Source organism: Sparus aurata, chromosome 23 (genome assembly GCF_900880675.1).
Source record: "Sparus aurata chromosome 23, fSpaAur1.1, whole genome shotgun sequence".
NCBI lineage: Eukaryota > Metazoa > Chordata > Actinopteri > Spariformes > Sparidae > Sparus > Sparus aurata.
Window position 1 is genome coordinate 2,302,334 of NC_044209.1, and position 25,032 is coordinate 2,327,365.

The following is a 25,032-nucleotide window of genomic DNA, read 5'->3' on the forward strand; positions in this document are numbered from 1 at the left end:
GCAAAAGCACGTCAATAGAGCTGAGTGAATTGTGTTGAAAATTGAGGGGGATGTAGAGGAAGAGCTAGATAGACCACAGACACGAGCAGTGTGTGGGCTCAATGTGTGTGTGTGAGACAGAGTCTGTGGGCTGCAGAGTGGGAGTTATCTGCAGAGAGATGCTTTGACCTCTCTGCTATTGCAGCTGCCTTTAGGCTTTGTAAACACACACACACACACACACACACACACACACACACGGAAGTAATAGCGTGTGAAGAAGAGAAAGAGCGTTAGATTTTTAATAAGCTCACAATAGTATGAAATTATTCTCCAGTGCTATGCTCTTGCCCACAATCAAGTCTCTTGCCAGAGAGCTGGAGCTGCTCCGTAAGGACATGTCAAACACACAGGACACATTTCCCCTTCAGGGTTATTTAATTCATGAGCAACAACCTAAGTGACTACATAGGCCTATGTCAATTCCAAAACTTCCCATTTGTCAATGACAATAATGTTTTATTTGACCTTTTTTTGGACAAACAACTCAGAATGCATGTAGCATGATAGCTTTATTATGCACATTTTCCATATTTTGTACCATGAAATGACTGCTGAGAACGATTTCAAATACATTTATAGGTATGGTTGTATGTAGCCCTTGTCCTTGTTTTCGCAAAACGTTTAATCACAACCCTGTCATTGCCTATCAGCCTGGGTTAGCTAAATTGGAACATTATGCATTATTTTGGACACCACTGTTTTTGTTTTTTGCCAGACATGCCCCATCGTGCCTCTGACTGTTATTATTTATTTGTGTTCTTTATTCTTGACTCAAACTGTTAACTCATTGTAAACTGTACACAAACTGGCCTCTCTCCTGGTCTGCTGCTGCTCCCCTCAGGATCAGTCATCCTCCAGAGCCACTCTTTGCTTCAAGAGTGTCTCTAGGCAAAGCTGGTCCACCACCTGGCCTGACTGCTCTGCCTAACCATAGCTAACCTAATCAGTGTGTCTACAGGGAAACTGCAGCTCTCAGTCAGCTGTATCATCTCCACCACTGGCTGCTTGTTTTACAAACTGACCACAAGGAAAAATACAGACACAGCCAATTAACACTAGACAACCACTGAACATACAGTTAGGAAATGGTATGCTAGCTAGCCAATATTGTCTCATTTGTGGTGCTAACAGTGAATTAATCCCACTGACCTCCCAATGATAATGCTAATCAGTGATATACAGTACCTATAGTCCCAAACATCAACTAGCAACATAGGATCCAAACATAGAGCCTACTCACAGACGAAACGTTACCCTAAAAACATGATGAAATTCCAACAGTGTGCTTGCTGTACAAGTAGATAATGTACTGACAGCGTCAGCACATAGTTGTTAAAAACCTGCTTTTTCCACATATTCTCTGTACAGTGACTTGGTAGAGTTTTTTAGAAGATGTGAGACGATCACACAGGTGAGACCATCGACGCAAACTTACGTAATATCTAATGAAGGCTCAGTTGGAGCAAGAAAATTACACAGCCTTACGTCCACCACTCTCTTTCTTTGCACAGTGGTCATGAGCACGTAGATTTATGGAAACAGTCAACCCATGACGTTCTACAGCTAACATGACATTCCGCCAGTGATATTCAGAGGAACTTGATCATTGGACTGTTATTGCCAGTTTATCTTACTTACAGTTAGCTGTAGCTTGTTAGCAGCATACACACCAGCCATGTACAGTAAGTGCATGTGCTGTGTTGGTGTAACGGCTCAGCTGCTGATGTGTCTCATAACCGACCAGCAATGTGAAATGGCATCACAGGCCTCAGGATAAAAAATTTGTTGCTCAAGTGGAAACATTTTAAACTTTCGTGGATTTGTTTCAACACAAGTCTTTATATATACACGGTTGCACTTCCTTCTAAAATTCACTTAAAAAATTTAGTCACAACACAGTTGAAGAAGTTTTGTGGTTTTACATAATGCCACAACACTGCCTGCTTCATGATCTGATTGCTAAACACTGTAGTGTAGAACTGGGATATGCGCATGCATATGTGTTTTGCTGCTTGCTGTTGTGAGAGGTGTGGATGGCTGTTATGAACCTTGTGTTCGATGTTCATATATGAAATGTTAATGTACTGCAGAGCTGCACTCTCTGTCCTGCTCTCATCAAGCCACTGCTCAGATCCTCTTGCTCAGCATCTTTAGACTGTTCTAAGTAGTTTTAATCTTACATAATCAGATCTCTGCGGCATTTGCAGAGACCAGTGATTGTCAACTGGCATCGCACAGGTCACATGTAACCCGCCGAAGCTGCTCATCCAGCCTGCAGAAATTTAATGAATTCAGAAATATGAGGAGGAAAAAAGGGCAAATCTGCCAACTCTCACGCACTAACTGTGTGACTCACATAATGGACACTTTTCATACACTCTTCCGTATCACATTCTTTTGTTAATGTAGTGAAAAACAAACACATGACGAAGACAGGATGTTTGAATGGATCTCCAGATACCCTTTTAATGTTCATCTTCCGATTAAGACTATGTCAGGTGGCTGACAAGTAATTTGATAAACCATATTTATTTATCATCAACCAGGATTATTGACTTGACATGATTAGTATGACACTGACTCCAGTGGTGGGTATGGTCACAGAAGGCCTACTCAAAAAGTGCACCAACTTTACTGATAATGAACCTCACTCTAAAATACATTGAAAAGTAACTCACTGTCCCTCCTACCTGCCTGTGCACGGTGCAGAGGAGGAGGAGACACTGCAGCCTACAGAGTCGTTCACTCTTTTCTATATGCTGTCGATGTCCGTTTCTTGTTCCATTATTAGTTAAAAATTTGCATTGCATTCTGTGAGAAAATTGCTTGAGAATGTATGAAAAGTATCATGGTAAATGTTTCAGTGTCAGCAGCCCTGGTCAGTAATGATGAGAGGTGATATTCACCAGTCAAATACAGACAATGCAGCAGAAATTACATATTGTGCGTTTAACTCTGTGTAAGACCAAGTGGTTGAGGGACCTCCAACTAGTCAAACTTTTCTGAAAAATAGAGTGTCTGAATGTATTAAGTAAACAAGACAACATTGTGGCCATGTCTATTATTCATTGCCTATTTTCTTGCATTTGGTCAATACATTTAGTTTGTATCTTTCACTGGAGTAGGTCAGGCACTGTGCATTTGGGTACTTCGTCCTTTATGCCTTGGTGTTGTGCAAATTGGATGTGCATCACAGTAAAGAGCATACATTGTGTAGAATGTTAAGCCATAATATCATGTGTTTCAGGCATCAGTCCTGAAAAAGGCGCTCTTGACATCCATTGCTATGGAGCGCTGCAGGGATGACATCTTTTTATAGGAAGTTAGAGGGAAGTTGTTCCCTCAACAAAAAGCCTATATTTGATTGGATTTTGTTCAGCATGATTATCTTTGTAGATGAAACATTTTTGAAGCATAAATGAAATCCAAGGAAGTAATATGCAACATTAAGATACAAACAAACTACATCATGGTACCATGACTTCAACGTCACCACTGCTATCATGTTACTACACTATACAAAACACACTGTTCTTTAACCTGATCAATGTGCAAGTTGAAAAGTTAGAATTAGAATAGCAACTAAAGTCCACCTGTGAAGACAGACTAGTGAGTAGATAAGTCTCTGTGTTCACTGTGATGACGTTTAAAGTTGTAGTCTGTAACTATTTTTTTGTTATAGTTGCTAGAATTGTCATTATGATCTGACAGTAGAATAAGATACAGGTCAGCTGTGTAAAAGTCCACTGTCTGCAGCTACACCCAGTGGCCCTAATTTGATTTCAAAGAATCCACCGCTTCTGGACCAACACAACCAATCAGAGCCAAGGGGAGTGTCTTAGAAATGTCGCACCGGGTAATGATTCCCTGGTAGCGCTGTCTACTGCGTTGTGAGGAATATTGTTTGTCATCAGGATATATACTGTGATCTGCATTAGGCACTCGTCATTGTAATTTAGTTGTATTGGTCAGAAAGAGAACAATTGGGGCTTACGTTGTTGTTGTTGTTGCTATTTTGAATGCGCTGTAGGAACACAAGCCTTTGTCTCTGCATCTTAAAGTGGTCTCATTTCGGCCATGATTACCTTTAACCCAAATCAACTCCTTTTTCCAGCATATGGGACTGAAAGCCCCCCCCCATATCCTGACCTGGCAGATCTTCTCCTCTCCACCAAGGGGGGAGGAAGTTGTTTTTCTTGCTATAAACAGATCACCAGAGACCTTCTTTTAGTAATTTACAACGACTAAGCACATCTGGTCGTTTTCCTCCCCTCCAAAGAAGATGAACCCCTTTAACCCAAATCAACTCCTTTTTCCAGCATATGGGACTGAAAGCCCCCCCCCCCATATCCTGACCTGGCAGATCTTCTCCTCTCCACCAAGGGGGGAGGAAGTTGTTTTTCTTGCTATAAACAGATCACCAGAGACCTTCTTTTAGTAATTTACAACGACTAAGCACATCTGGTCGTTTTCCTCCCCTCCAAAGAAGATGAACCCCTTTTCCTCAGGTCAAACGAGGTCAAGCAGGATAGAGTTTTCTTTCTCCACATCAGAAGAAGGGAGAACTGGTTTCTAACACAGATGTTGTGATTTAAGGTGTCTTACTAATCTACATCTCTCTCCCTCTGGAACATTCTCCAGTGGGGGAAGGCTTAATGGGAAACCTAATCTGTGTGTTCTTCTACCTCACATGTCCAACTTTTATTTACGACCACTGTTGTTCCTGGGTCTGACACACCAATCCCACTGCAGTCTCTATCCTCACCCAAATTCAAATACGTCCTAAATAACTAATAAACTGCAATCTCAATTCCTTAATTTTAGCAGATTCCAAAATAGCGTAAGAAGGTCATACAATAGATCTTTCCCATGTTATTGTCAAGCCCAAATGAAGTTTATTACTTAATGAGTTTGAGGTCAACAGAAACCAGCTCCTCCCCTTGGTGATGGAGGAGAGACTTGCAGATCATTATTCCTTGTGTAATACTTGTGTTATTTACCAGTTAAATGTCTGATAGGTTTTGTTAAGATAGAACTACAAGGAATATGTATAAGTCCTTGGTCCTACTGTGTATTGTATACTTTATTGTTTTATGTTGTATACTTTATTGCTTCATGTCTTAATCAGGTTATAATTCTTTCGAATGATAAGTTATCATTTTCATGTTGCATCTTTTCACGAAGGCAAAATTTCGACTTTTAAGATGGTGAAGTTTTGGGAAGGTTAAAACATGATTTCAAAACATTAAATACAATAGTGTAGTTAGATTAAACTTTTGGGAGCCTAAACTCTGATCACAGAAGGAGGGACACTCTGCCCCCACCCCTTGTGGTCCATCTGCTGCAGGTCATAAAACAGACCCTTCTTCTCCCCTCTCTTCTCTCCCTGCTCCTTCTCCTGACTTCTTCTCTTCACATCTCCCACTAATCTCTTTTCTTCTTTCATTCCTTTTAATAATTTTTTTAAGTAATCTTTAGTTTTATTTTTGCAACAAGCTCTAAGACAAGCGGATTGAATCCCTACCTTAAGTGTTTTACTTTTATCCAAGTTTTTAATAGAACAAATTCTTTTCTTTTTGATTTTTGATTTTAATATACTGTTAAAGTATCACCGCCTGATCAAGAAGAAGTTGAATCAGTTTCAGAATCAGAACTTAAGAACCACTACTTGAAACAACAGAGAAAAAGTCTTTTTCAAGACTGTGATCATTTGATGAAGAACGTTGCAGTCATTGTCTGCTTCAGAAGCCTTGCAAGGAGTCTCCAACAAAAGAGACCTTGTGTGCTCCCAGCCGAGACCGACTCTGCCCCCAGCGCTCCCAAGGCGGCAACCCCGCTGGGCCTTTGGACCAAGAGATCCTCAACAGAGTACCGGCCTTCCCACTGGCTATTGGATCAACGCGCCGTGCCGTAGTCCAATCCAGAACTCTCAAGAACACCAAACTTCAGTGCCTCCTGACTCCCAGACAAAACAGGCTGAACGTCTTCATGCAGCTGGATCCACACACGTGAGAATGAGTGGTGTCTAAAGTTCTGACTTCTGTCTAGGTTCTGACTTCTGTCTAGGTTCTGACTTCTGTCTAAGTTCTGACTTCTATTCTATGAACTTAAGAGAATTACGATTAGGCTCTCGTTAGTATTAAAATTACTCCCGTAATATTTAATATATAAAAACATGACTTTATTACTTTCTTAATTACAGTCTTTACCTTTTCTGTTATCTGTTGTTCGTCTAAAATTGTCATTTCATTTATTTTACCCCAAATTATTTAGTCAATAAACATATATAATCGTTTGTCTTTGTCTTGAACTTAATTTTAATGTGGCGAACCGATGGATATGTGCAAAGAAGTCACTACTTCAGAATATTGAGACTGAATAAATTGATTTTGAATGGACTCTAACTGTCCAAGCCAACTGGTACAGTTGGGTGTTTGGAATCATTTCCTCCAGATTATTCCAAGAACTAAACACGGAGGTGGTGCCCCATTTACGAGTGTAAAATTAATTACCAGTGATTGATTATCATATATATATCAAAGTAGTGTGTGAGCAGTGTCTCCTACAGCGCTGTCTTGGTTATCTGGCGTCCTCTGTTACCGTGGTTACAAGCCTGCTTGTGCACAGCAGGCTCCTCTGTGGGAGGGGCTTTGAAGGCAGGGCTGCAGCGCAGCAGAGAGGAAGAAGGAGGGACCTGGGAGCTGTGCTCATTAACATTTTCTGGCTAAGTCCACGTTTTTCTCAAAACTCCAGACTGCAGCTTTAATCTCCCCGACCAGGGCTTGACAGCATGAGCATTTCAGTCACATTCGCAACAGGACATAGATGTGTGGGAACTTTTATAATTAATCATGAGAAAATGTGTGACTATATTATTCAGCCCAAACAGCCACTTCTTTTTTAACACAACAACAACGACAATGAATGAAAATAACATCTCTGTGTCACCAAAGCTGTCAAATCAGTGACAAAACAAGAAGAAGAAGAACCAATGACTGGATCCACCTGTCAGTGTGAAGAGTTTTCTAGGTGCCACAAATTAGTTAGGGGCTAAGAACAGGAAAGAAACAGGCTTGAGATCTGAGCAGCGAGACAGAAAATTTGTTTGGGACAAAAAGACTACTCAAATGACTGAACTGACCTGCCCATGCTGACTACAACAGAGCGTGTCTTCTCATGCTGTAACCATAGTTTTTTCTCTAAACAGAGCTGTGTCAGTGGTAGTTACAATCACTGACCTCAAGACCTGACGTTACAAGAATTGTTACCTGTCCCTCCATCTTCTCGGTCACAAACGGCTTGCAGACAGGACCCTGCAAATATGATATGCTGAATAACTCAAAAGGGTTACTGGAAATCCATAGGCCTACTGAAATCAGTAGGAGGAGAGCTGGTTAGCTGTGTTAGCTGTTAGCCACCAGTTTACAGCTAATGGAGTTAATAGCTTACAGCTAACAGAGCTGAATACACAGCAGGACAGAGTTTCTGTTCAGAGGTAGATGATGTATATGACAGTGAACTGCAGTTAATGTGATGACACAACAAGTATACGCTAAATAAATGCACTGCTTCAGACACTTTACATTATGTTACTGAACTGCTGTCAGAGATTCAAGTAACCAGATAAAAGCAGTGAGCAGGAGGAGTAGAGGCTCCTCAGGGCAGGGACAGAAAACATTTTGGAAAAAGCTGAAGTTTAAACTGCTTGAATCAGCAACTTTGCTTTTTGTAAGAAATCACTTATATGAGTTATTCTTTCATCGGTTAGGTCGGGTTATTACGGATGCCAAGTCTACTTACAGACAGGTGACACATTTAGAGACCAAAGGGTTTTTTGCTTGTCTTTATGATTGAATGTGATGGAAGTCAAATAATAATTTTGTCCATATATAACATGCAACTAGCCACAGCTGGAAAGTGCTTAAAGGCTTGGAAATGCACTTTGAAAAGGCTTGAATGTACTATTGAAAATGAATAGGAGTAAATATAAATAATTACATAATTACTAAATAAAATTAAAATATACTAGTGCACTTTTTGACTCAAATAAGTGGTATTATTTAGCTTGTAAATATCTCCTTGCATCCCTTTGTTGAGAAAAAAACTGAATCTGATACATTATCATTGTGCTCCAAGTTCCCTATGTGCTCATAGGGCTAAAAGTTAACATCAAGCCTGATGCTTTTTTTAGCCACTATAGCAACCATCTTTCTTAAGTGTGTACATGCTTTAGAATTCAAGCGTGGGGTATTTACTGATGTATTTTAAACCAAACAAAATCTGAAAATCTGTTCAGCTTGTGTTAACCACAGACCTTTTTTCAACATTTCTAAACAGGAACCCATTCAAAAGCCCATTTACTTTGAGAAGAGGGAACAAGAAGTTTAGAAGTATTGACTTATTTCTGTGTGTTTCTCTCTTCCTACAGTAGGTTAGGCTGTGGTATGAGCAGGGGTCAGGGGACAGCTCGGACAGTTAGTGGATGGAAGCAATGTGCTGCTCAATTCAGTTCATTGTACACATAGTGTTGTCTATTTTAATTGTACAACATGATATACCTAAACACAAGCTCACTTTTGTGCCCAGAGAGAATCTGCTTTACCTTGTATTTTCAGTTTTTGCAGGCTTGTACAACAGTCACCATTAACATAATCCCATACTAGTACCCTCCCTTTCTCCCTCCCCACATACCCTCCCCTTCTCCCTCCCCACATACCCTCCTTTGGGACCAAGAGTACAAGAGAGAAAAAAAAAAAAAAAGGAAAAACGATCCAATACTGCATATCAATCAATGGGCTAGTCAGACAGGTTGACAAGAGAAAGTACCAAGGCAACATGATTGGTTAGAGATTTAACTTCTTTACATACTCAATAAAGGGAGACCACACTCTGGTATATGTGTCACATGAGCCGTTCAGTGTAAGTCTTATCCTTTCTAGTTGAAGAAGAGATAAAACCTCCTGAATCCATCTCCTGAAGGGTGGGCATTTGTTAGATTTCCAATTCATTAAAATCACCCTACGAGTTATAAGGCTACAGAACGCTATTGCTCTCTTTTGTGTATTAGTGGAACATATTTCTGAGGGTGTGACTCCAAATAAAGCGGTGAGTGGATTGGGTTTAAGGGGTGTGTTACATAGAACTGATAGACAGTTGAAAATAGAGGACCAGAAATCAACCAAGGAGGGACAGGACCAGAGCATATGGCCGAGTGACACTTGGTCGTCACAACTGGGACAGGTAGGGAGAACAGACGAGTATATTTTAGCTAGCCTATCATTGGAGTAATGTAACCGATGGAATACTTTGAATTGTATCAGCCCGTGTCTTATACATATAGAGGAGATGTGTATGTTGGAGATACATCTAGCCCAGACATCCTCCGGTATCACAATTTCCAGATCCCGTTCCCATGCTTCACGCGTTTTAGCATGCGATGGGGGATCCATATTATGTATTATATTATATGCTTTGGAGATTAGACCCCTGTTCCATGGATTCAGGTTTAATAAATCATACACAGAATCTTTGTTTGGCGGCTTGGGGTAAGTAGGGAAATGTTTGGAGGCAAAACTGCGTGCTTGGAGATATCTGAAAAAATTAGATCTTGGGATATTATGGTCTTTTACTAGGTCTTCGAAGGACAGGAAGGAGCTCTCATCAAACAAATCATCAAAGAAAACCAGTCCGTGCCGATGCCAACCAGCGAAATTCTGGTCCGTCTGTCAGGGTGCGAAGAGATGATTAAAAGAAAGAGGGGAGAGGCTATTCATCTGATCAAGGTTAAAATGCTTACGAAATTGTACCCAAATTCGAATGGAATTAGACACCATAGGATTACAAAAAGTCTTGTTATTTGTCTGCGCTGCCAATGGAGCTGTGAGCAACGAGATAGGGGATATCGATGTATGTGATGAAAGCTCTATCATCGCCCAGGCAAGTCCATTTTTGTCAGAGAAAGATGTCACCCAATATGCCAATTTAGAAATATTTGATGCCCAGTAATAATGGAGGAAGTTGGGGAGACCCAATCCTCCTTCCGATTTAGGTCTTTCCAGATAGACCTTCTTAATGCGTGGCATAGCATGGGTCCATATAAAAGATGAGACATACTTATCCAGTTTAATAAAGAAATGTTTTGGGAGCCAGATAGGGATTGCTACAAACAAATACAGGAATCTAGGCAATACTGTCATCTTGAGGGTATTAATGCAGCCCGCCAGCGAAATGGGGAGGCACGACCACCTCTCCAAATCTTTTTTGGTTTGTTCTAATAAATTGTCAAAGTTGTTTTTTTAAAGTGATTTGAATGAACTGGTTACATGTACACCTAGGTACTTAAAGGACTGATGTTCAATTTTAAAGGGAAATGTGTCAAAGTCTAGTGTATTGTTTATATCATTTATGGGGAAAAGTAAATTTTTCGTTTCGTTTTCTTCCGCTTTATCCATGCGGGTCGCGGGTGATGTTACCGCTTTTATACCACCTTTTTTTCAAGGTGGAGCGGGGGTACTGGGGCCAAATCCAGTGACTCTATGGGTACCCCCTGGATGAGTCGCCAGCTCATCGCAGGGCCGGGAAAAAGTAAATTGATAAATTTAATTTATAGCCAGAGAAACTCCCAAATTCCCTTCAAAAAGGAGCAAGTCATCTGCATAAAGCGCAGTCTTATGGGTTGTGTTTTCTCTAGTGATGCCCGTAATCTTCCCATCCTCCCTAATTGCAATGGCCAGAGGTTCTATGGCTAAATCGAATAAAAATGGTGACAGACAGCAGCCCTGACGTATACCTTTATATAGTGGGAAATATGCTGATGTTAAGCCATTTGTTTTTACAGCAGACATAAGACTGCTATATAAAATTTTGATCAAGTTTCTGAATGTTTCCCCGAATCCAAACTTTTTCATTACTGCATGTAAGAGACGCCTTAGGTTGAAAAAGGGCTGTCGGCCTGGAATAAAGCCGGTCTGATCCTGATGTATAAGTGTTGGTATCACATCATTCAATCAGTTAGCCAAGGCTTTGGTCAGGACTTTGTAATCACAACAGAGATGTATAGTGGAGCAGATTAATGGCATATTTCAAGAGAATCGTTCAAATTGGTATACAAGCATGAAATTTGGCACAGATACTCTCTAAGGGTCACTTTTTGGGAAAAAGGCATTGGCCACCCAAAAACTCAACTTTTATCAAGATGGCCGCTATTTCTGTCAAATGCTCATTATGTCAATCGTTCAAACAGTGATGTAGGCATACGTTTTGTTAAAAAATTCTCTCAAGAATGTTTTTTTTGGAAAACGGTGCTCGTCCCTCAAAAATTCAAGATGGCAGCCATTTTTCAAGATGGCCGCCATTACTCTTTAATCCTTAAATCAATTTTTCAAGTGGTGATGCTATCATCAAATTTGGTAGAAATATTCTTCCCGATTCTGGACCGTGATGTATATGTACACCTTCCTGGATATGTTGCCCCCAATACAACACTTGCTGACTGCCAAGCAGGGAGGCATTGGCTACCACTTTTAACAGTCTTTATTATGACTCAGCAGGGCACAACCTCTCAATCTCAGGTTGGACACTCTAACCACAAGGCCTTTGAGCTGGTAAAAATGTGAATAGAACTTGTGGGGGTTTTTTTTTCAATCCTTCCTTTTAACTCAGTCCCAACAGAGTACACTATTAAAGCAACACCCACCCTGAACAATGAATCTTGAACTTTTGCAATACCCTTTTTCTAAAAGTGTGGCCGTTAGAGTATTTTTGCTAACATGCATGTGTGCATATGTGTACATACTACTGAAATGACGGCCATCTTGGAAAAGGTCTCCATCTTGAATTTTTTATTGGACATCCGATTTTTCCAAAAAGTGGCCTTAACAGAGTATTTGTGGCATATTTTCTGTATCACTATTTGGAAACAGTGGCGATGAACATAGGACAGGAATGGCAGCCATCTTGAAAAATGGTTTCCATCCTGAATTTTTACTGGCCACTTCCTTTTTCTGTGGACTGCACTTTGCCGTGGTGGAGAGGCTTGTGTACTCTAATGAACCTGAGAGCCATGCCGGCGGGGATTTTATATCCCTGGCAAGTTTAACTAAGCCGGACAGGTCAAAGGAGAGGAGGCAGACAAAGCAGACATTATGACTATTTGACAGAAATGGTGGCCATCTTGAAAATGGTCACCATCCTGAATTTTTGAGGGACAAGCATCTTTTTCCATTAACATGTCCTTTAGAGAGTATTTGTATCACATTTTATGCTTGGATCACTGTTTCAATAATTGATATAATAAGCATAAGCAAGCAACATGTTCCTTGAAGAGTATTTCTGTCTAATTTTATGCTTGCATCACCATTTGAACAATTGAAATAATTAATATTCGACAGGAACGGTGGCCATCTTGAAAAATGGCCGCCATGTTGAATTTTTGAGTGGCCAACGCCTTTTTCCGAAATAGTGGCCCTTAGAGAGTATCTGTGCCAAATTTCATGCTTGTGTACCAAAGTGAACGATTTTTTTACTAATCTGCTGGACTAGTAAGATGAGCAGTCAAGTGGATTCTTCATTCGTTTGTTTTCTTTCCATGAGGGTCATGGGATGTTGCTGCTTTTATGCCCCTGAGGGGTTGTGGGGCTTACTGGGGCCAAATCCAGTTTTACTCAGGGGTGAAGGCCAGGGTACACCCTGAATGAGTTGCCAGCTCATCACAGGACCCTTACTGATGGCAGTGGCTGCCACACAAGGTGCCAACTGCACATCAGGAGCAATTCTGGGGTTCAGTATCTTGCTCAAGGATGCTTTGACATGTGGCTCAGCTCCACCCCAGGGGGGCTGGGGATTTGAACCAGCGACCTTCTGATCACTAGTCCACCAGCTCTACCCACTGAGCCACAGCCGCCCCCCACCAGCTCTACAAGTGGATTCTTATCCTTTTTTAATATTAATGATATAGTTGCTTGGGTTAGAGTTGGTGGTAAACAGCCAGACTCCAGAGTTTCATCATACATTGATTTAAGTAAGGGGACTAATCTGGAAGAGAATGCCTTATAGTACTCAATTGGAAACCCATCAGGTCCTGGAGTCCGCCCACTCTGCGAGGAGTTAATTGCGGCTTGGATCTCATTGATTGTGAGAGGTTGATCAAGGGAGGATTTGATGTCTGGATTGAGAGTGGGAGCATCTAGAGAGTCCAGAAAGGATTGTATTTTAGCTGTATTTGTGTCCGTATCTGACAAATAAAGGTTTGAGTAATATTTTTTTAATTGGTCGTTTATAAGGTTTGGGTCAGATGTGGTTACACCTGGGCCAATGTTAATCTCTGTAATTTGAGAATTGCTGGTTGACTGTCGGTGCTAATGTGCGAGCATTCGACCTGCCCAGAGGAAAATTTTACTGCTTAAAGCTTGCTCCTTTATGGCTATGGAGCTGTAAAGGAGCTCAATGAGAGTTCTCATTTCAGTCTCGTTGTAGTCTTTTTTGGTCTCAAACATTTCTCATTTGTTTCTCCTAAAATTCCCTAGGAGCAATAGGTGAGACTTGAGACTTTACCGCTTAAACCTTGCTCCTTTCCAGCACTGGGGAGACATTCTGAAACTTCATTGAGAGCTTGATGAGATCTCCTTTGAAACTTACAGGGAGCCCAAGATTTTCTGCACCTGTTTCTCAGGGGAAACAATTGAGAAACATGAGAAATCAGCCACAGCCTCACTTTGGTCTCACAAAGATCTCATAGTTGTCTAGGAGCAATGAATGAGACACTATTGAGATCTCTTTTCCAATTTTCCTTTCCTCTGGGTGCTTTCTCACCGTGCTCATAGAATTTTTGTTTAGTTTTAAGCAGATTACTTACTACCTTATGGGTAGAGAGATTATTATATTCCATTTGTAACAGGATGCACTCTTTGTGTAGTTCTGATGTGGAGTGTGTTGAGCATTTTTTATCGATATCTGCTATAGCCTGCTCAATTTCCAAAAGGCGTTTATTGTGTTCTTTATTTTTTTGTGCCGTGTATGAAATTATCTGACCTCTAATGTAGGCTTTATGTGATTCCCATAAGGTGCAATGAGATATGTCTGGACAGTCATTAATTTCAAAGAAGAGGTCTATTTGTCCAGCAACGAACTTTTTGAATTCGGGGCATAAATTCTTGTGTTAGGGTTAGGGCTGTGACTCTACAGCAAGTGCTACAGTTTTTCTTGCCAACAAATCCAGACTGTCATGACACTCGTGTCAACACACCATAGTGAAGGTTCAGAGCTCTTGAGAAGCAGTGGCTAGGAAAAGCACACACACACACACCCACACACGCCCCGTAAAACATGGAATTATCAATCCTTATTGATTCCATCATGTGCAGGTATAGTTTTAGATTAAATTCTTTGTCTTCTTTTGAGGTATCTTTTTTTGCTGTAACCCTGGAAAGTGGTTGGTGAGAGGAAAGGGACAGGGTAGAGCGGATGTACTTAACAGAAGCAGATGGAAAACACCAAAACCTTGGCTGGCGGGCTCAGTGGGCTCCTGGCTGAAGTTTGAAAATGCACAACCACACAAACACTCTCTCTGACTGCCACCTCTGCCAAGACATGCAGCCTGGCAGATTTATTGTAATTAGTGCCCCCGGTGTGAGGTGGAGAGTGCAAAGTGACTTACTGAGCTGATATGGCTACTAGCCTTTTGACTGTCTGCCTAAAGGCCAGCTTGTGTTTTCTCCACCACATTTCCAGAGACTCACCACAGCTCTTTCTGTTCCTCTCCTACAGCTAACTGATGATGGATCTATTCCGCAGAGGAGAGCTGGGGCTGCTTGGAGGAGGAGAAGGGCTGAGAGATGATGTGGGTGTTTCCGGAATCAGCTGGTCAGCCAATCGGCTGCCTGAGGACATGTACCCGGCATCAGGATTGGCCCTGGCCGCGGCCTATCATGACATCAAGACCCGGTTGGCCAGTTTGGAGAGGGAGAACAGCAGCATTAAGAGGAAGCTCAAACACTACGAGGTCAAGGTGGAGAGCAGCACATACACAAACACACAGACGATACACAAATTATCACACAGAATAGAACACAAGAGAATAGAAAACACACTGTCAAGATGTGAATGCATTGTTTACTGGAGAGTCAATCTTCTCACATGTCCTCTATTCTCCTGTCCTCCAGTTTCCTATGATCAGTGAATTTGGAGAGGAGAGGATACTCTGCTGTTCCTGTGAGCCCATCATCAAGGATACCAGTGTTATCCAATCAGAGACCACCAACCTACAGCAGAGGATCAACTCTCTCACTCAGGAGGTACTCTGTAATATTAGCAGTGTTGCAATTGCTGAAATCTGGGGACATGGAATTACTGTCGAGTGTAGAGACAATATTCTCTCAAAGTCAGACCACTAGACACCGAGCTGACTGTTTAGCCGGATTATTGAGGTCACACCAAAGTGAGCACAACTTTACAGTTGCTATTGATCCCTTGTTGCACAGCAGTCCCAGCGGCAGAGGAAAATAAAAGGTAGGGTGTTTGATTTTTGTGGGCAGGTTAAATAGTTCAATAGTCTCTGTTAAAAGCCTCGAAATTATATATTAAAGATGACACTTAATGAAGTCAATATAAACTAATTGACTCTACAGTCTGGGCTATATTTAAAAATGTTAAAGTACTGTCAGCTGGAAAATCTTTGATATCATAGCCATGTGTTGTTTTTTTGTACAATATTTATTACTTTTTGTGATCTCTTTTTAATGTTCGGTGTGTTTCATGCATTTCTACAAGCTGTTAAAATAATTGTTTTTCAATGTGATTATTGAATTAGTAATTACATTTCTTTAAAGCTGATAAATACAGATTTAAAAAAAAGTTTTGCACAAAATGTATAATATTAGTTAAATATTTGGGCAATCCACAATAACCACAAAATGAACACTGTAAAATATGCTGTGGGAATCCTACACTACTGTCCAAAATATTAATTATTAACAATGTATCATAATCTTAAACCAATGTAACAAATTTCTGCTTTTACTGCATTTGTGATATGTACTGTATGTGGTTTGTCCATGTTGTGTTGCCGTACTTAACTGTCCAAGATAGCAGATGTACTGCTGCGGCACATATCTGTTACTCAGTGTTGGCAAACATACACTAAGACCCAATATTTTTAACCAAGCTGGAAGACAATTTGAGGAAAACTCCTTACATCAACTCTGACTTCTACTATGGGGTCACATAGAGCAAACACAAAAAAGATTTAGTCATTTTATCATTAAAGCGCTCTGTATTTTTCAGTTTGCTTCTGATTATCATGCAAGAGTAGCTTCAAGTGTGTTTTTTCGTTTATCTTTAATGCTGGATGGGAGAGCGAATGAGCTGCTCCTTCTCACCCACTCACCAGTCAACAAGTAGCGTGATCATAAGACTGTTTATGGTTGTAACTTTAGATAACTGTGAGTTAGTAGCCTGCATTTCTAAAACGTGCTGTCATTTGCATATTCACTAATATTTCTCACCATCTAATACATTGTCATCATCCTCACTAGTTGTGCGTACATGGATAATGGTTCTGTAGTGTGACTGAAATTATTCTAGTAGAGATTTACTAGTAGAAAGTTTTAAGGGGCACTATGTAGTTTGGGATTAGAAATTCAAACTCAGAATGTTGATACTTTACAATATTAATGAGGAACTAATGCAAAGTCAAATAATCATTGTTTCCAAAAACTGTTCTCAGAGGAAATGAAGTTCTCCAGAACACTGTTTGAAGCTAGAAAGGTGGCAGGGTCCGCCACATATGAACAAAGTTAAACAGCATAAATTGTGTTGTCCTTTAAGGTCAGTTTGCTTATTCAGTCATGAAAAGACAGTTTAAATATTAAGTTTGTTTAGGCAGAAGATCTTTCTCTTCTCATTAAGACTACATAGCACACCTTTAATCAGAATACAACTTGATATGCACAAAGTGGTCCTGCCCTCTGTGAGGTGTCAGGTCTAATCTGCCAGAAATAAAACAGAAGAGGAAAAATAAGAATCAAATAAAAATCAAATCATTCATACAGGCAGCCTAATGAGGTCACAGCAAGAAGTTCCTGGGTTTTACCTTACACGATATGTTCCAGTGTGTTCCGACAAGAGCACGGGACTCCAGCTTTGTTCGTATCCTCAAGCACTCGTTTGAACAGCGTCTTATTTTGAACCTCTCCACCTTCAGTAATCCTAAATTCTAAGATCCCCAGCAAAAACATGTATCAGCCATAGTCCAGCTCTGTTTTGTCACCAGTGCCGGCCCAAACCTCTTGGGGGCCCTAAGCAGAATTTGATTTTGGGCCACCCTCCTACCACCAAATAGTTACCTGTGCTTGACAATTATTGACATAAATGAATTTAATTATTCATTTATTCATTCATTCATTTATGTCACTTGTTTAATTTATTTTATGTGTATAAGAAAAAAAAAATCATTGTTTTTTTCTTGATGGTGGCCCCATGCAGCCACTTAGTTCGCTTATGCCTCGGGCTGGCCCTGCTTGTTTTTGTCCCTCTAGATCAGACCAGCCTATTCCAAATATCTTATTCTGCTCATATGAGGCATTTAAATTTTGAGTGTCCTTGTAAGTGCAGCTACTGTCAACAAGCTTTTGCACAAGAGGCGCTTCATTTTGTATAATACTGTCAGAAAAGCTTATCTTCATATCTCCGCCAATTAATTCATACAAAAAGAGCATGCTCTGCAGCTTTGAACAGCTATTTTATCATTTTAGTGCGTAGTGTCAAATTGGATTTGCACACACAACTGATGTAGTCCATGTCCTTTTTTTCTCCAAAGATACGAGTCACATCAAAGGTCAAATGCACCTTACTATGTTCAACTGAATGCACCACCATTTAAAGGCAATTCAGTACATACAACAGTCGGTGAACTGAGTGTCTGCACTTCAGTGTAGATTTAGTCCAAAGCTGTTATGTTCATAAGGTTCATAGCTCAGCCGAGTTATCATATCATGAAATATTTCACTACGAATCACAGCTTAACTGATAGTCGCTGAGGAGATGCATTTATGTGTTTTCATTCAGAATTGGAATGATGGACAGAACAAAAGAAATATCAAACCCAAACTGTTTGTTTTTAATGAACTGAAGCAGAATCTGACAGTTGTCTCTTTGTGTCTCAGCTCCAGAAGAGTAAGGAGAGAGAGGAGAGGTTGGAGGAAGTCATCCAGGCTTATGAGAAGATTCACCTGGAGAAAAGCAATGTTCAGAGAGACCTAGATAAGATGGTAAGCACACACACACACACACACACACACACACACACACACACACACACACACACACACACACACACACACACACACACAGACAAAGACCAATGTTTCCTTGTCAGAACATTTAAGCAAAAGTATAAAGTGGCAATTTTTGGTCTGTGTGTGTGTCAGACGACTCTAGCAGAGCAGCATGTGGAGCGAATCCACAGTCTGGAGTCGGCTCTCAGGCAGAGAGAAACCTCCCTTCAGACACTCAGCGCTCAGCTCCGCAGCAAAGATCAGTCTCAGCTCCACACAAGCCTGGATGTACCCAGAGGTAGGTGCTGTTTGGATCACGGCAGTTCTGCCAGTCATAACAACAGAAGTATTTGTAGTAATGCTAGACATATATTAGTAGCTGTAGAGCACAAGCTTAAAGTGGACACCTAAACCTCTTCTCACTACACGACCCAAGTTTAGTTAGGTAAACATACAAATGATGCAATTTATCATTTGATAATCCCTTCCCCTTTATATACAGTTACCACACACTGTTCAGTCCATTCCTTATTGTGTTATTAAGACCCATCTACTTAATAACTAAATATTAATCTAAGATCTACTCGGCCTCTGACTGGTTCTCTACACTTGACTGAAACTTTCAACTTAAAGTGTAGTGTGGTTATATCTATTTGTCTTGCGGTGCTTTATGAGCTATAGTTTTATAGTCTGCTGCTGTTCCTGTCAAGTTCAGACAACTTGCTGTGAGCAGCTGTTCACTTGAGCCGCTGTACCACTGCTCCACTCAGTAGTTTTGTTATACAAACCAACTGCGGAAGAACAGACACAAACCCAATGACTCCTGACAACCACTGAATATACAAAATTTGAAGTAGCATGCTAGCTGACTAGCTGTCTCATTTGTAGTCAATTCATCGTGAAATAGACCTGAAGTAACCTGTGGACAGCCATAGCGTCATCATACCAACTTTTCACTGCAGTTTTACTGTCCATATCTGTAGAATATTTCATAGACATGAAGAGAACACAGAATGGGTAAAGGGTGTGGCAACTTCATGCATGGCATCTGTACTCCAGTGTTAAATTATTCGTAACTGTTAGAACAGTGGGGCAGATCACAGACATGTACATAGACAATGCCAACGATTTAGGTGTTTATTATTTTCTTCATATCATTGTAGAGCATCGATCTGAAAGAAAACTAATGAGTAAAAGATGACACACACTGAAGCAGCTATGTGTCTGGTTTTGTCAGAGGGCCGTGGGCCAACGCTGCAAAGCTCCCGCAGTCTGGACGCCTTGTCAGACCTGAAGCTACAGCGACTGGAGGCTGAGCTGGAGGGGGCGAGGCACCAAGCCGAGGGAGCCTGTCAGAGGGAGAAGGAGCTGAGGGCCAAGGTTCAGAGGCTGCAGCAGGATGTAGCTCAGCTACAGGATGCCCAGAGACAGGTAGGCCTCATGCCTAAAAGACTGAATGTTTACACCACAGAGCCATTATCTACTGCAGGTCTCCAGGCCATTTTCACAGATAATGGAAATTCATAATGAAGTGTGGAAAGGAAAAACAAAATTCAATGAAACTGAAATGAATAGATTACATGTATGCATAATACAAATCATAAAAATAATCATACAAACCTATTGCAGGTTGATGTGGTTGGTTGAGAATAGTGACAACAGTTCCTGATATCTATAGTATTTAAGCTTTTTTGAAAACTCCAGAGACCAGCTGTTTAGGGAAATGAATGAATATTAAGAAAATAATAATAATAATAAACTATATATTTGTCAACCACTTCGAAAGATTTACACCATGAACAACCAAAGGGCTTGGGGCCTAGAGTCACAGATAGGGTTAAGAACGGTGTTGCCTCATGTGCAACAAATTGAATCTCTGTACAATAATTAATCAATTTGTATTATGAGGAGTAATTCTAAAAATATAAAATGTTCAATAATTTTAACATGTCATATATGGCTTCTTTGCATATTATCAAATCGCTCAGAGCTGATATGAAACCAGTGTAATTTTCATGTTCATTTTGCCACCTATACCTGACATGATGAGCCTACCCTGCATCCAGTCATATTTCTAAAAAGGTCTTCCATGGCACATCCTTTTATCACAGCTGGAGTTCGAACTGAACCGTTTGAAGGTTCAGGGTTCACATAAGAAAATCTAGAGGACATTTAATGTGCACAGCAGAGGTTCTGTTCACACAAAATTAATATTCAGCATAATATCAGGAGCATTTTCATAACAAGACTAACATGGCAAATGAGTGATCAAATATTGTGAATATTACCATAGAAACCAAATCCCAGGAACTACAAAACCCCACAGTAACCAGATACAGATCCCAACATTAGCTTTTTTCCCAAAGAGCCTTGGCGAAAAGCTTTTTCAGCAAACTTACAGACAGAAGGATGAACTCAGCCACCAATTTAAACATGAGTAGAGGTGGAAGGACTGTTGAGTGCTACACACAGATAAAATCCATCCATCAAAAAATAAAACAAAAATGAAATAGTAGTGCAAGTGTTGCAGTAGAGGGAAGAAAGCCAAAGCTAGACCATATGTAGATAAACAAATATATGAAATACAGTACATAATAGATTTACAGAGATGTATTAGAAAAGATGTTAAGACAGCACTGTGTCTGTCTCTCTGTCAGTCACAGGACTTGTCCACACACTGTGAACACTGTGATGTGGAATGGATAAAGAAAGCCGGGGACGAACAGTGAGTCTTACTTTAAATAGGACAGTATTTTACAACCAGTCTGCAGTGTTTCTGTTTCTATTTATTTGTGTATTCATGCACTCTCTTCATGCTGCAGGGTGAACCTAGCATTAGCTTACACTGAGCTAACAGAGGAGTTGGGTCGTGTTCGCAATCTGGCAGTGAAACAGAGTGACCTTCTGCGACACGTCTCACAGGAGCCGGGTAGGTCACCTGAGTGGCTTCTTGGTTGATGCATTCGATTGATTGTCACTATCCTTCTGTATTATTGAGCCAAAAAGCCAAAATGTCTGTCTTTCTCTCTTCTTCCTCAAGTCTCTCGTCCTCCCCCGGCTCCTCAGCGTCTCTCCCCTACTTCCCCCCAACACCCCTCACTCTCTCCTGACAGGCTCCTCCCCACTACCTCTCCTCCTCTGTCACCAAACGATGGCCCTGCCTCTTACTCCCATCAGCCAACGAGCAGCCGCCTACGAGCAAAATTCCAGGGTCGCCGTAGTTACTCAGAGGTGAGGCTTGATTTTTGGTATAACTTGGTTTGAAGATCTGACATGCGCTTATTAATATTTTGTCTATTTTAACTATCAAACTACAGGTATACTGCCTGACAATTGTTTTGACCTTTTTCCAAGGTATCTGACCCATCAGTCATCCAGAGACCATCAGCTCGCCTGATGAGAGATCCAGTATCCACCCTCCCTAAGCCCAGGCCGCTCCTTGGGGAGATGCAGGGTTTTGGCCAAGCCAAACCCCAGCTGCGTGCGTCCTTGGTGGGCCTGGTCAGACCAGCCTCGGCTCATGGAGCCGGGGGAGAGAGAGGAGGGGGAGGTGAGAGAGGTGGGGGCAGCAGCCTGAGCAGCAGTCCTCATCATTGTGCTCTGGACCTGGGCTTCCCTTTGGCTGCTGAGGTCAGAGTGAGAGCTTTCCTTTACTTTAAAGTGAAACTCTCACCAAAATGCAACCTAGGCTTTTTTTGTGAATGTATATGAGTCAAACCTTCATGTAAAAGCAAAATTACGATGAAAGAGGCACTTTTAAGATTTACCGTATTTTCGTTCAAACTCATTTTCAATGAGAGTGCTTGGGGCAAATTAGCGCTAGCATCAGAATCGCTATTTTTAAAACAGTAAGAAGGCTCGACACAACATGAAGCTTTGCTCATAGTATCACCAGGGTCTCTACACATGAACATGAGCATTGCGAACATTGTTTGTTTACACAGAGTTTACTAAAAAAAAAGTTTTTTAACAACTAAAGTTAGCAGTAACTTGTTTTGCTAGCCGCCGTCATGGCAACCGAGAAGTATCGATCTCCGAATGTGACGTAACATGGACGAGAGTTAAGGTGGAACACTACTGTCTTCCAGCAACAACTATCCACGCGATATCTCACGTGACTTTTCCAGCTTTTGATTTTAGTATTGTTTCTTATATGAGGCTCCTTTTTCAACTTCAAGGTCAATATTGTTTTTCGCTAACGACACAACAATGAATTATCTGTGCATTTATATGGAACCAAGCTTTAGGAGCGGTCCACCTTAACTGTCCTCCATGTTACGTCGCATTCAGAGATCGACACTTCTCACTGGCAGGACGGCGGCTAGCGGAAGAAACATCTGCTAACATGAGTCGTCCAAAAACTCTCTTTTTAGTAAACTCTGTGTACACAAACAATGTTTTCAATGCTCGTGTTCATGTGTAGAGACCCTGGTGATACTACGAGCAAAGTTTCATGACGTGTCGATTTTGATGGTAGTGCTAATTTGCCCTTAGCACTCCCATTGAAAATGAGTTTGACCCGAATATGAAAATACAGTAAATCTTAAAAGTGCCCCTTTTGTCGTAATATGCTTTTACATGTAGGTTTGACTCATATACATTCACAAAAAAAAGCCTTGGTTGCATTTTGGCAAGAGTTTCACTTTAATTCATATAAAACCCTTTACAAAACAAGACATGCTTTCTGCACCACTGTTTGTTTTAGACAGAAACACTGACGTATAACCATTGAACTTGATGATATTTAATCATCATGCTCTCCCCTGACCCTCCTTTCATCCAGGTGCATCACTTTTGTCACCTTGACAACCCACCAGAGCCCACCCCACTGGTTACACCACCACAGTCCTCTGATGATGAAGAGGTGAAGTCCATGATAAATGTGTGTGTGGCTCTGCTTATGGATTCATAGAGATATTCATTGTGAAGATGTGTATGTTGTGTAAATTTACAGGATGTATGCACATACCTATCGCCGGCTGCCAGCCCGCCTCAGACACTTGGTGCAATTGGGATTGGCTCATCGTCTCCTAGGGAACAGCCCCTACACCCTTCGTTTCCGTCTCCTAGGAAACAGCCCCATCATCCCTCCTTCTCAGCACCTGAGGGCCCTGCCACCCTCTCCTGCCATCTGCCTCCCTACATGAACACTGAGCATGCTCAGTCTTGGCCCTCCATTAACGTGAGTAGGAAACATGAGAATGTCATAAAGCAGCTAATAGATTCCCTGCATGGAAATACATGACATGACAGGATACATGGGGAAAAAAATATAGAGAAAACAAACCCAATAATTTACAACCTGAGACAACCTGAGAATGAAAGTGTAATTCCACAATAGAATTGTCACATATGTGTGCAACACTAACGTAATAATCCACGTTGCATTTTCATTTTCACATGCTTGTATGTGCAAAATGGCAGATGGCTTTTTTAATTTTCTTTTTCAAAGGGTGCAGTCTTTATATTGAAATGTAATTTACATATTTGAATTTACATTTGAATGATTTCATAATGTAATGTAATATGTATGTGGAAAACGTTGTTAAATCCAATTGTGAAATCACATTTTCCCCTCTGGACTTCCGTAGACAAACAAACTCCACTACACTAAGCAGAAGTGGGATGGTATAATATCAGAACTTTCTGAGGCAGAGAAAACGCAGTTGTTTCTCCAAAAGTTAGAAATGTAAATATAAAATCTAACATAGCATATTGGAAATAAGCAAAAGTTGTCAGTTTGAGCTGTATTGATAGAACGTTTTGATCCATCAGTGCAGACCAGTCAGTACAAGCAATACTTAAATTGTATCACCTTAAAAGGTTCACAAGTTAGCAAAACTTGCAATGGGTTGTAATAACAATTAAACGTTGGTTTAATTTGTTGGTTATTGTTTAGTGAAAACTGAGATGAGATTCTGAGATTTTACTCAAAATTTGAGCTTCACTCACTGACACTTGTGTCTTCCTCTGTCTGTAGTTATGGATGGAGTCAGAGGAGAGTGCTGTTCGTAGCTGTCCTCTGTGTCAGCTGACCTTCCCTACTGGTTACCCTGATGACGCCCTCATCAAACACATCGATTCCCACTTGGAGAACAGCAAGATATGACTTCTTTGTGAGAGATGGGCACCAGGCCCTGCCTGATTTTAGGTTTTTTCCAGCAATGGTTTAATAAGCCTGCATGCTTCTTTCTATGGAACTTGCCCTGTACGACCCCAGTCTTGTGGTAAAGGGTTTACATGCCTTGCTCAAGGGACATTTCCCTCTGCCCTTCCAATTAAGATATTGGAATCTAACCAGTGACCTTTGTTTTTCTAACCCTGCAGGCTCAAATGTTTATATATTCATGTCCAGCTTTTAAATCTATTCCTTTTTGTCCACCAAGGACATACATCTCTCACAAAGCTCCATATCAACAATACTGTATGAAATAGTGATTTTTCTCTTCTCACAACCACACTCTCCATTGTACAAAGACCTTAGTGCTAAAGAACTAGCAGATGTAAAGAAATTACATAGTGTTGTATCTCTTGGATACACTGCCAGAGAGACAAGAGCTGCTGGAGCTCCACTGGTAATGTCATGTGTGGTGATCTCAGAGAAGCCAGAAGACATGCTAGTTTTCAAAGGCATTTGTTGTTATCATGTCCCAACATGCATCAGACCTCCTGGATGTTACAGCTCACATGACAACTTGTGACAGCTCAAAATTGCTTTTTT

General features: G+C 40.9%; 1 protein-coding gene across 2 annotated transcripts in view; it reads left to right on the forward strand.

Annotated features, from left to right (window-relative positions):
- The window catches only part of LOC115576437 (TANK-binding kinase 1-binding protein 1-like), a 41,342-nt gene extending 16,609 nt beyond the window's left edge, over positions 1 to 24,733 (forward strand). The window contains exons 2-13 of one of the 2 annotated variants that reach the window (XM_030409038.1): positions 14,806 to 15,040; positions 15,201 to 15,332; positions 18,201 to 18,305; positions 18,465 to 18,609; positions 19,549 to 19,742; positions 20,969 to 21,036; positions 21,134 to 21,240; positions 21,352 to 21,542; positions 21,666 to 21,941; positions 23,095 to 23,175; positions 23,266 to 23,493; positions 24,292 to 24,733. In XM_030409038.1, the coding sequence (XP_030264898.1) occupies positions 14,813 to 15,040; positions 15,201 to 15,332; positions 18,201 to 18,305; positions 18,465 to 18,609; positions 19,549 to 19,742; positions 20,969 to 21,036; positions 21,134 to 21,240; positions 21,352 to 21,542; positions 21,666 to 21,941; positions 23,095 to 23,175; positions 23,266 to 23,493; positions 24,292 to 24,420 (1,884 nt within the window). In that variant the 5' untranslated portion in view covers positions 14,806 to 14,812 and the 3' untranslated portion in view covers positions 24,421 to 24,733. Of the gene's footprint in view, positions 1 to 14,805; positions 15,047 to 15,200; positions 15,333 to 18,200; positions 18,306 to 18,464; positions 18,610 to 19,548; positions 19,743 to 20,968; positions 21,037 to 21,133; positions 21,241 to 21,351; positions 21,543 to 21,665; positions 21,942 to 23,094; positions 23,176 to 23,265; positions 23,494 to 24,291 lie in introns of both variants that reach the window. The other variant, XM_030409037.1, reaches the window with a different exon arrangement.
- Positions 24,734 to 25,032: the final 299 nt, after the last annotated feature.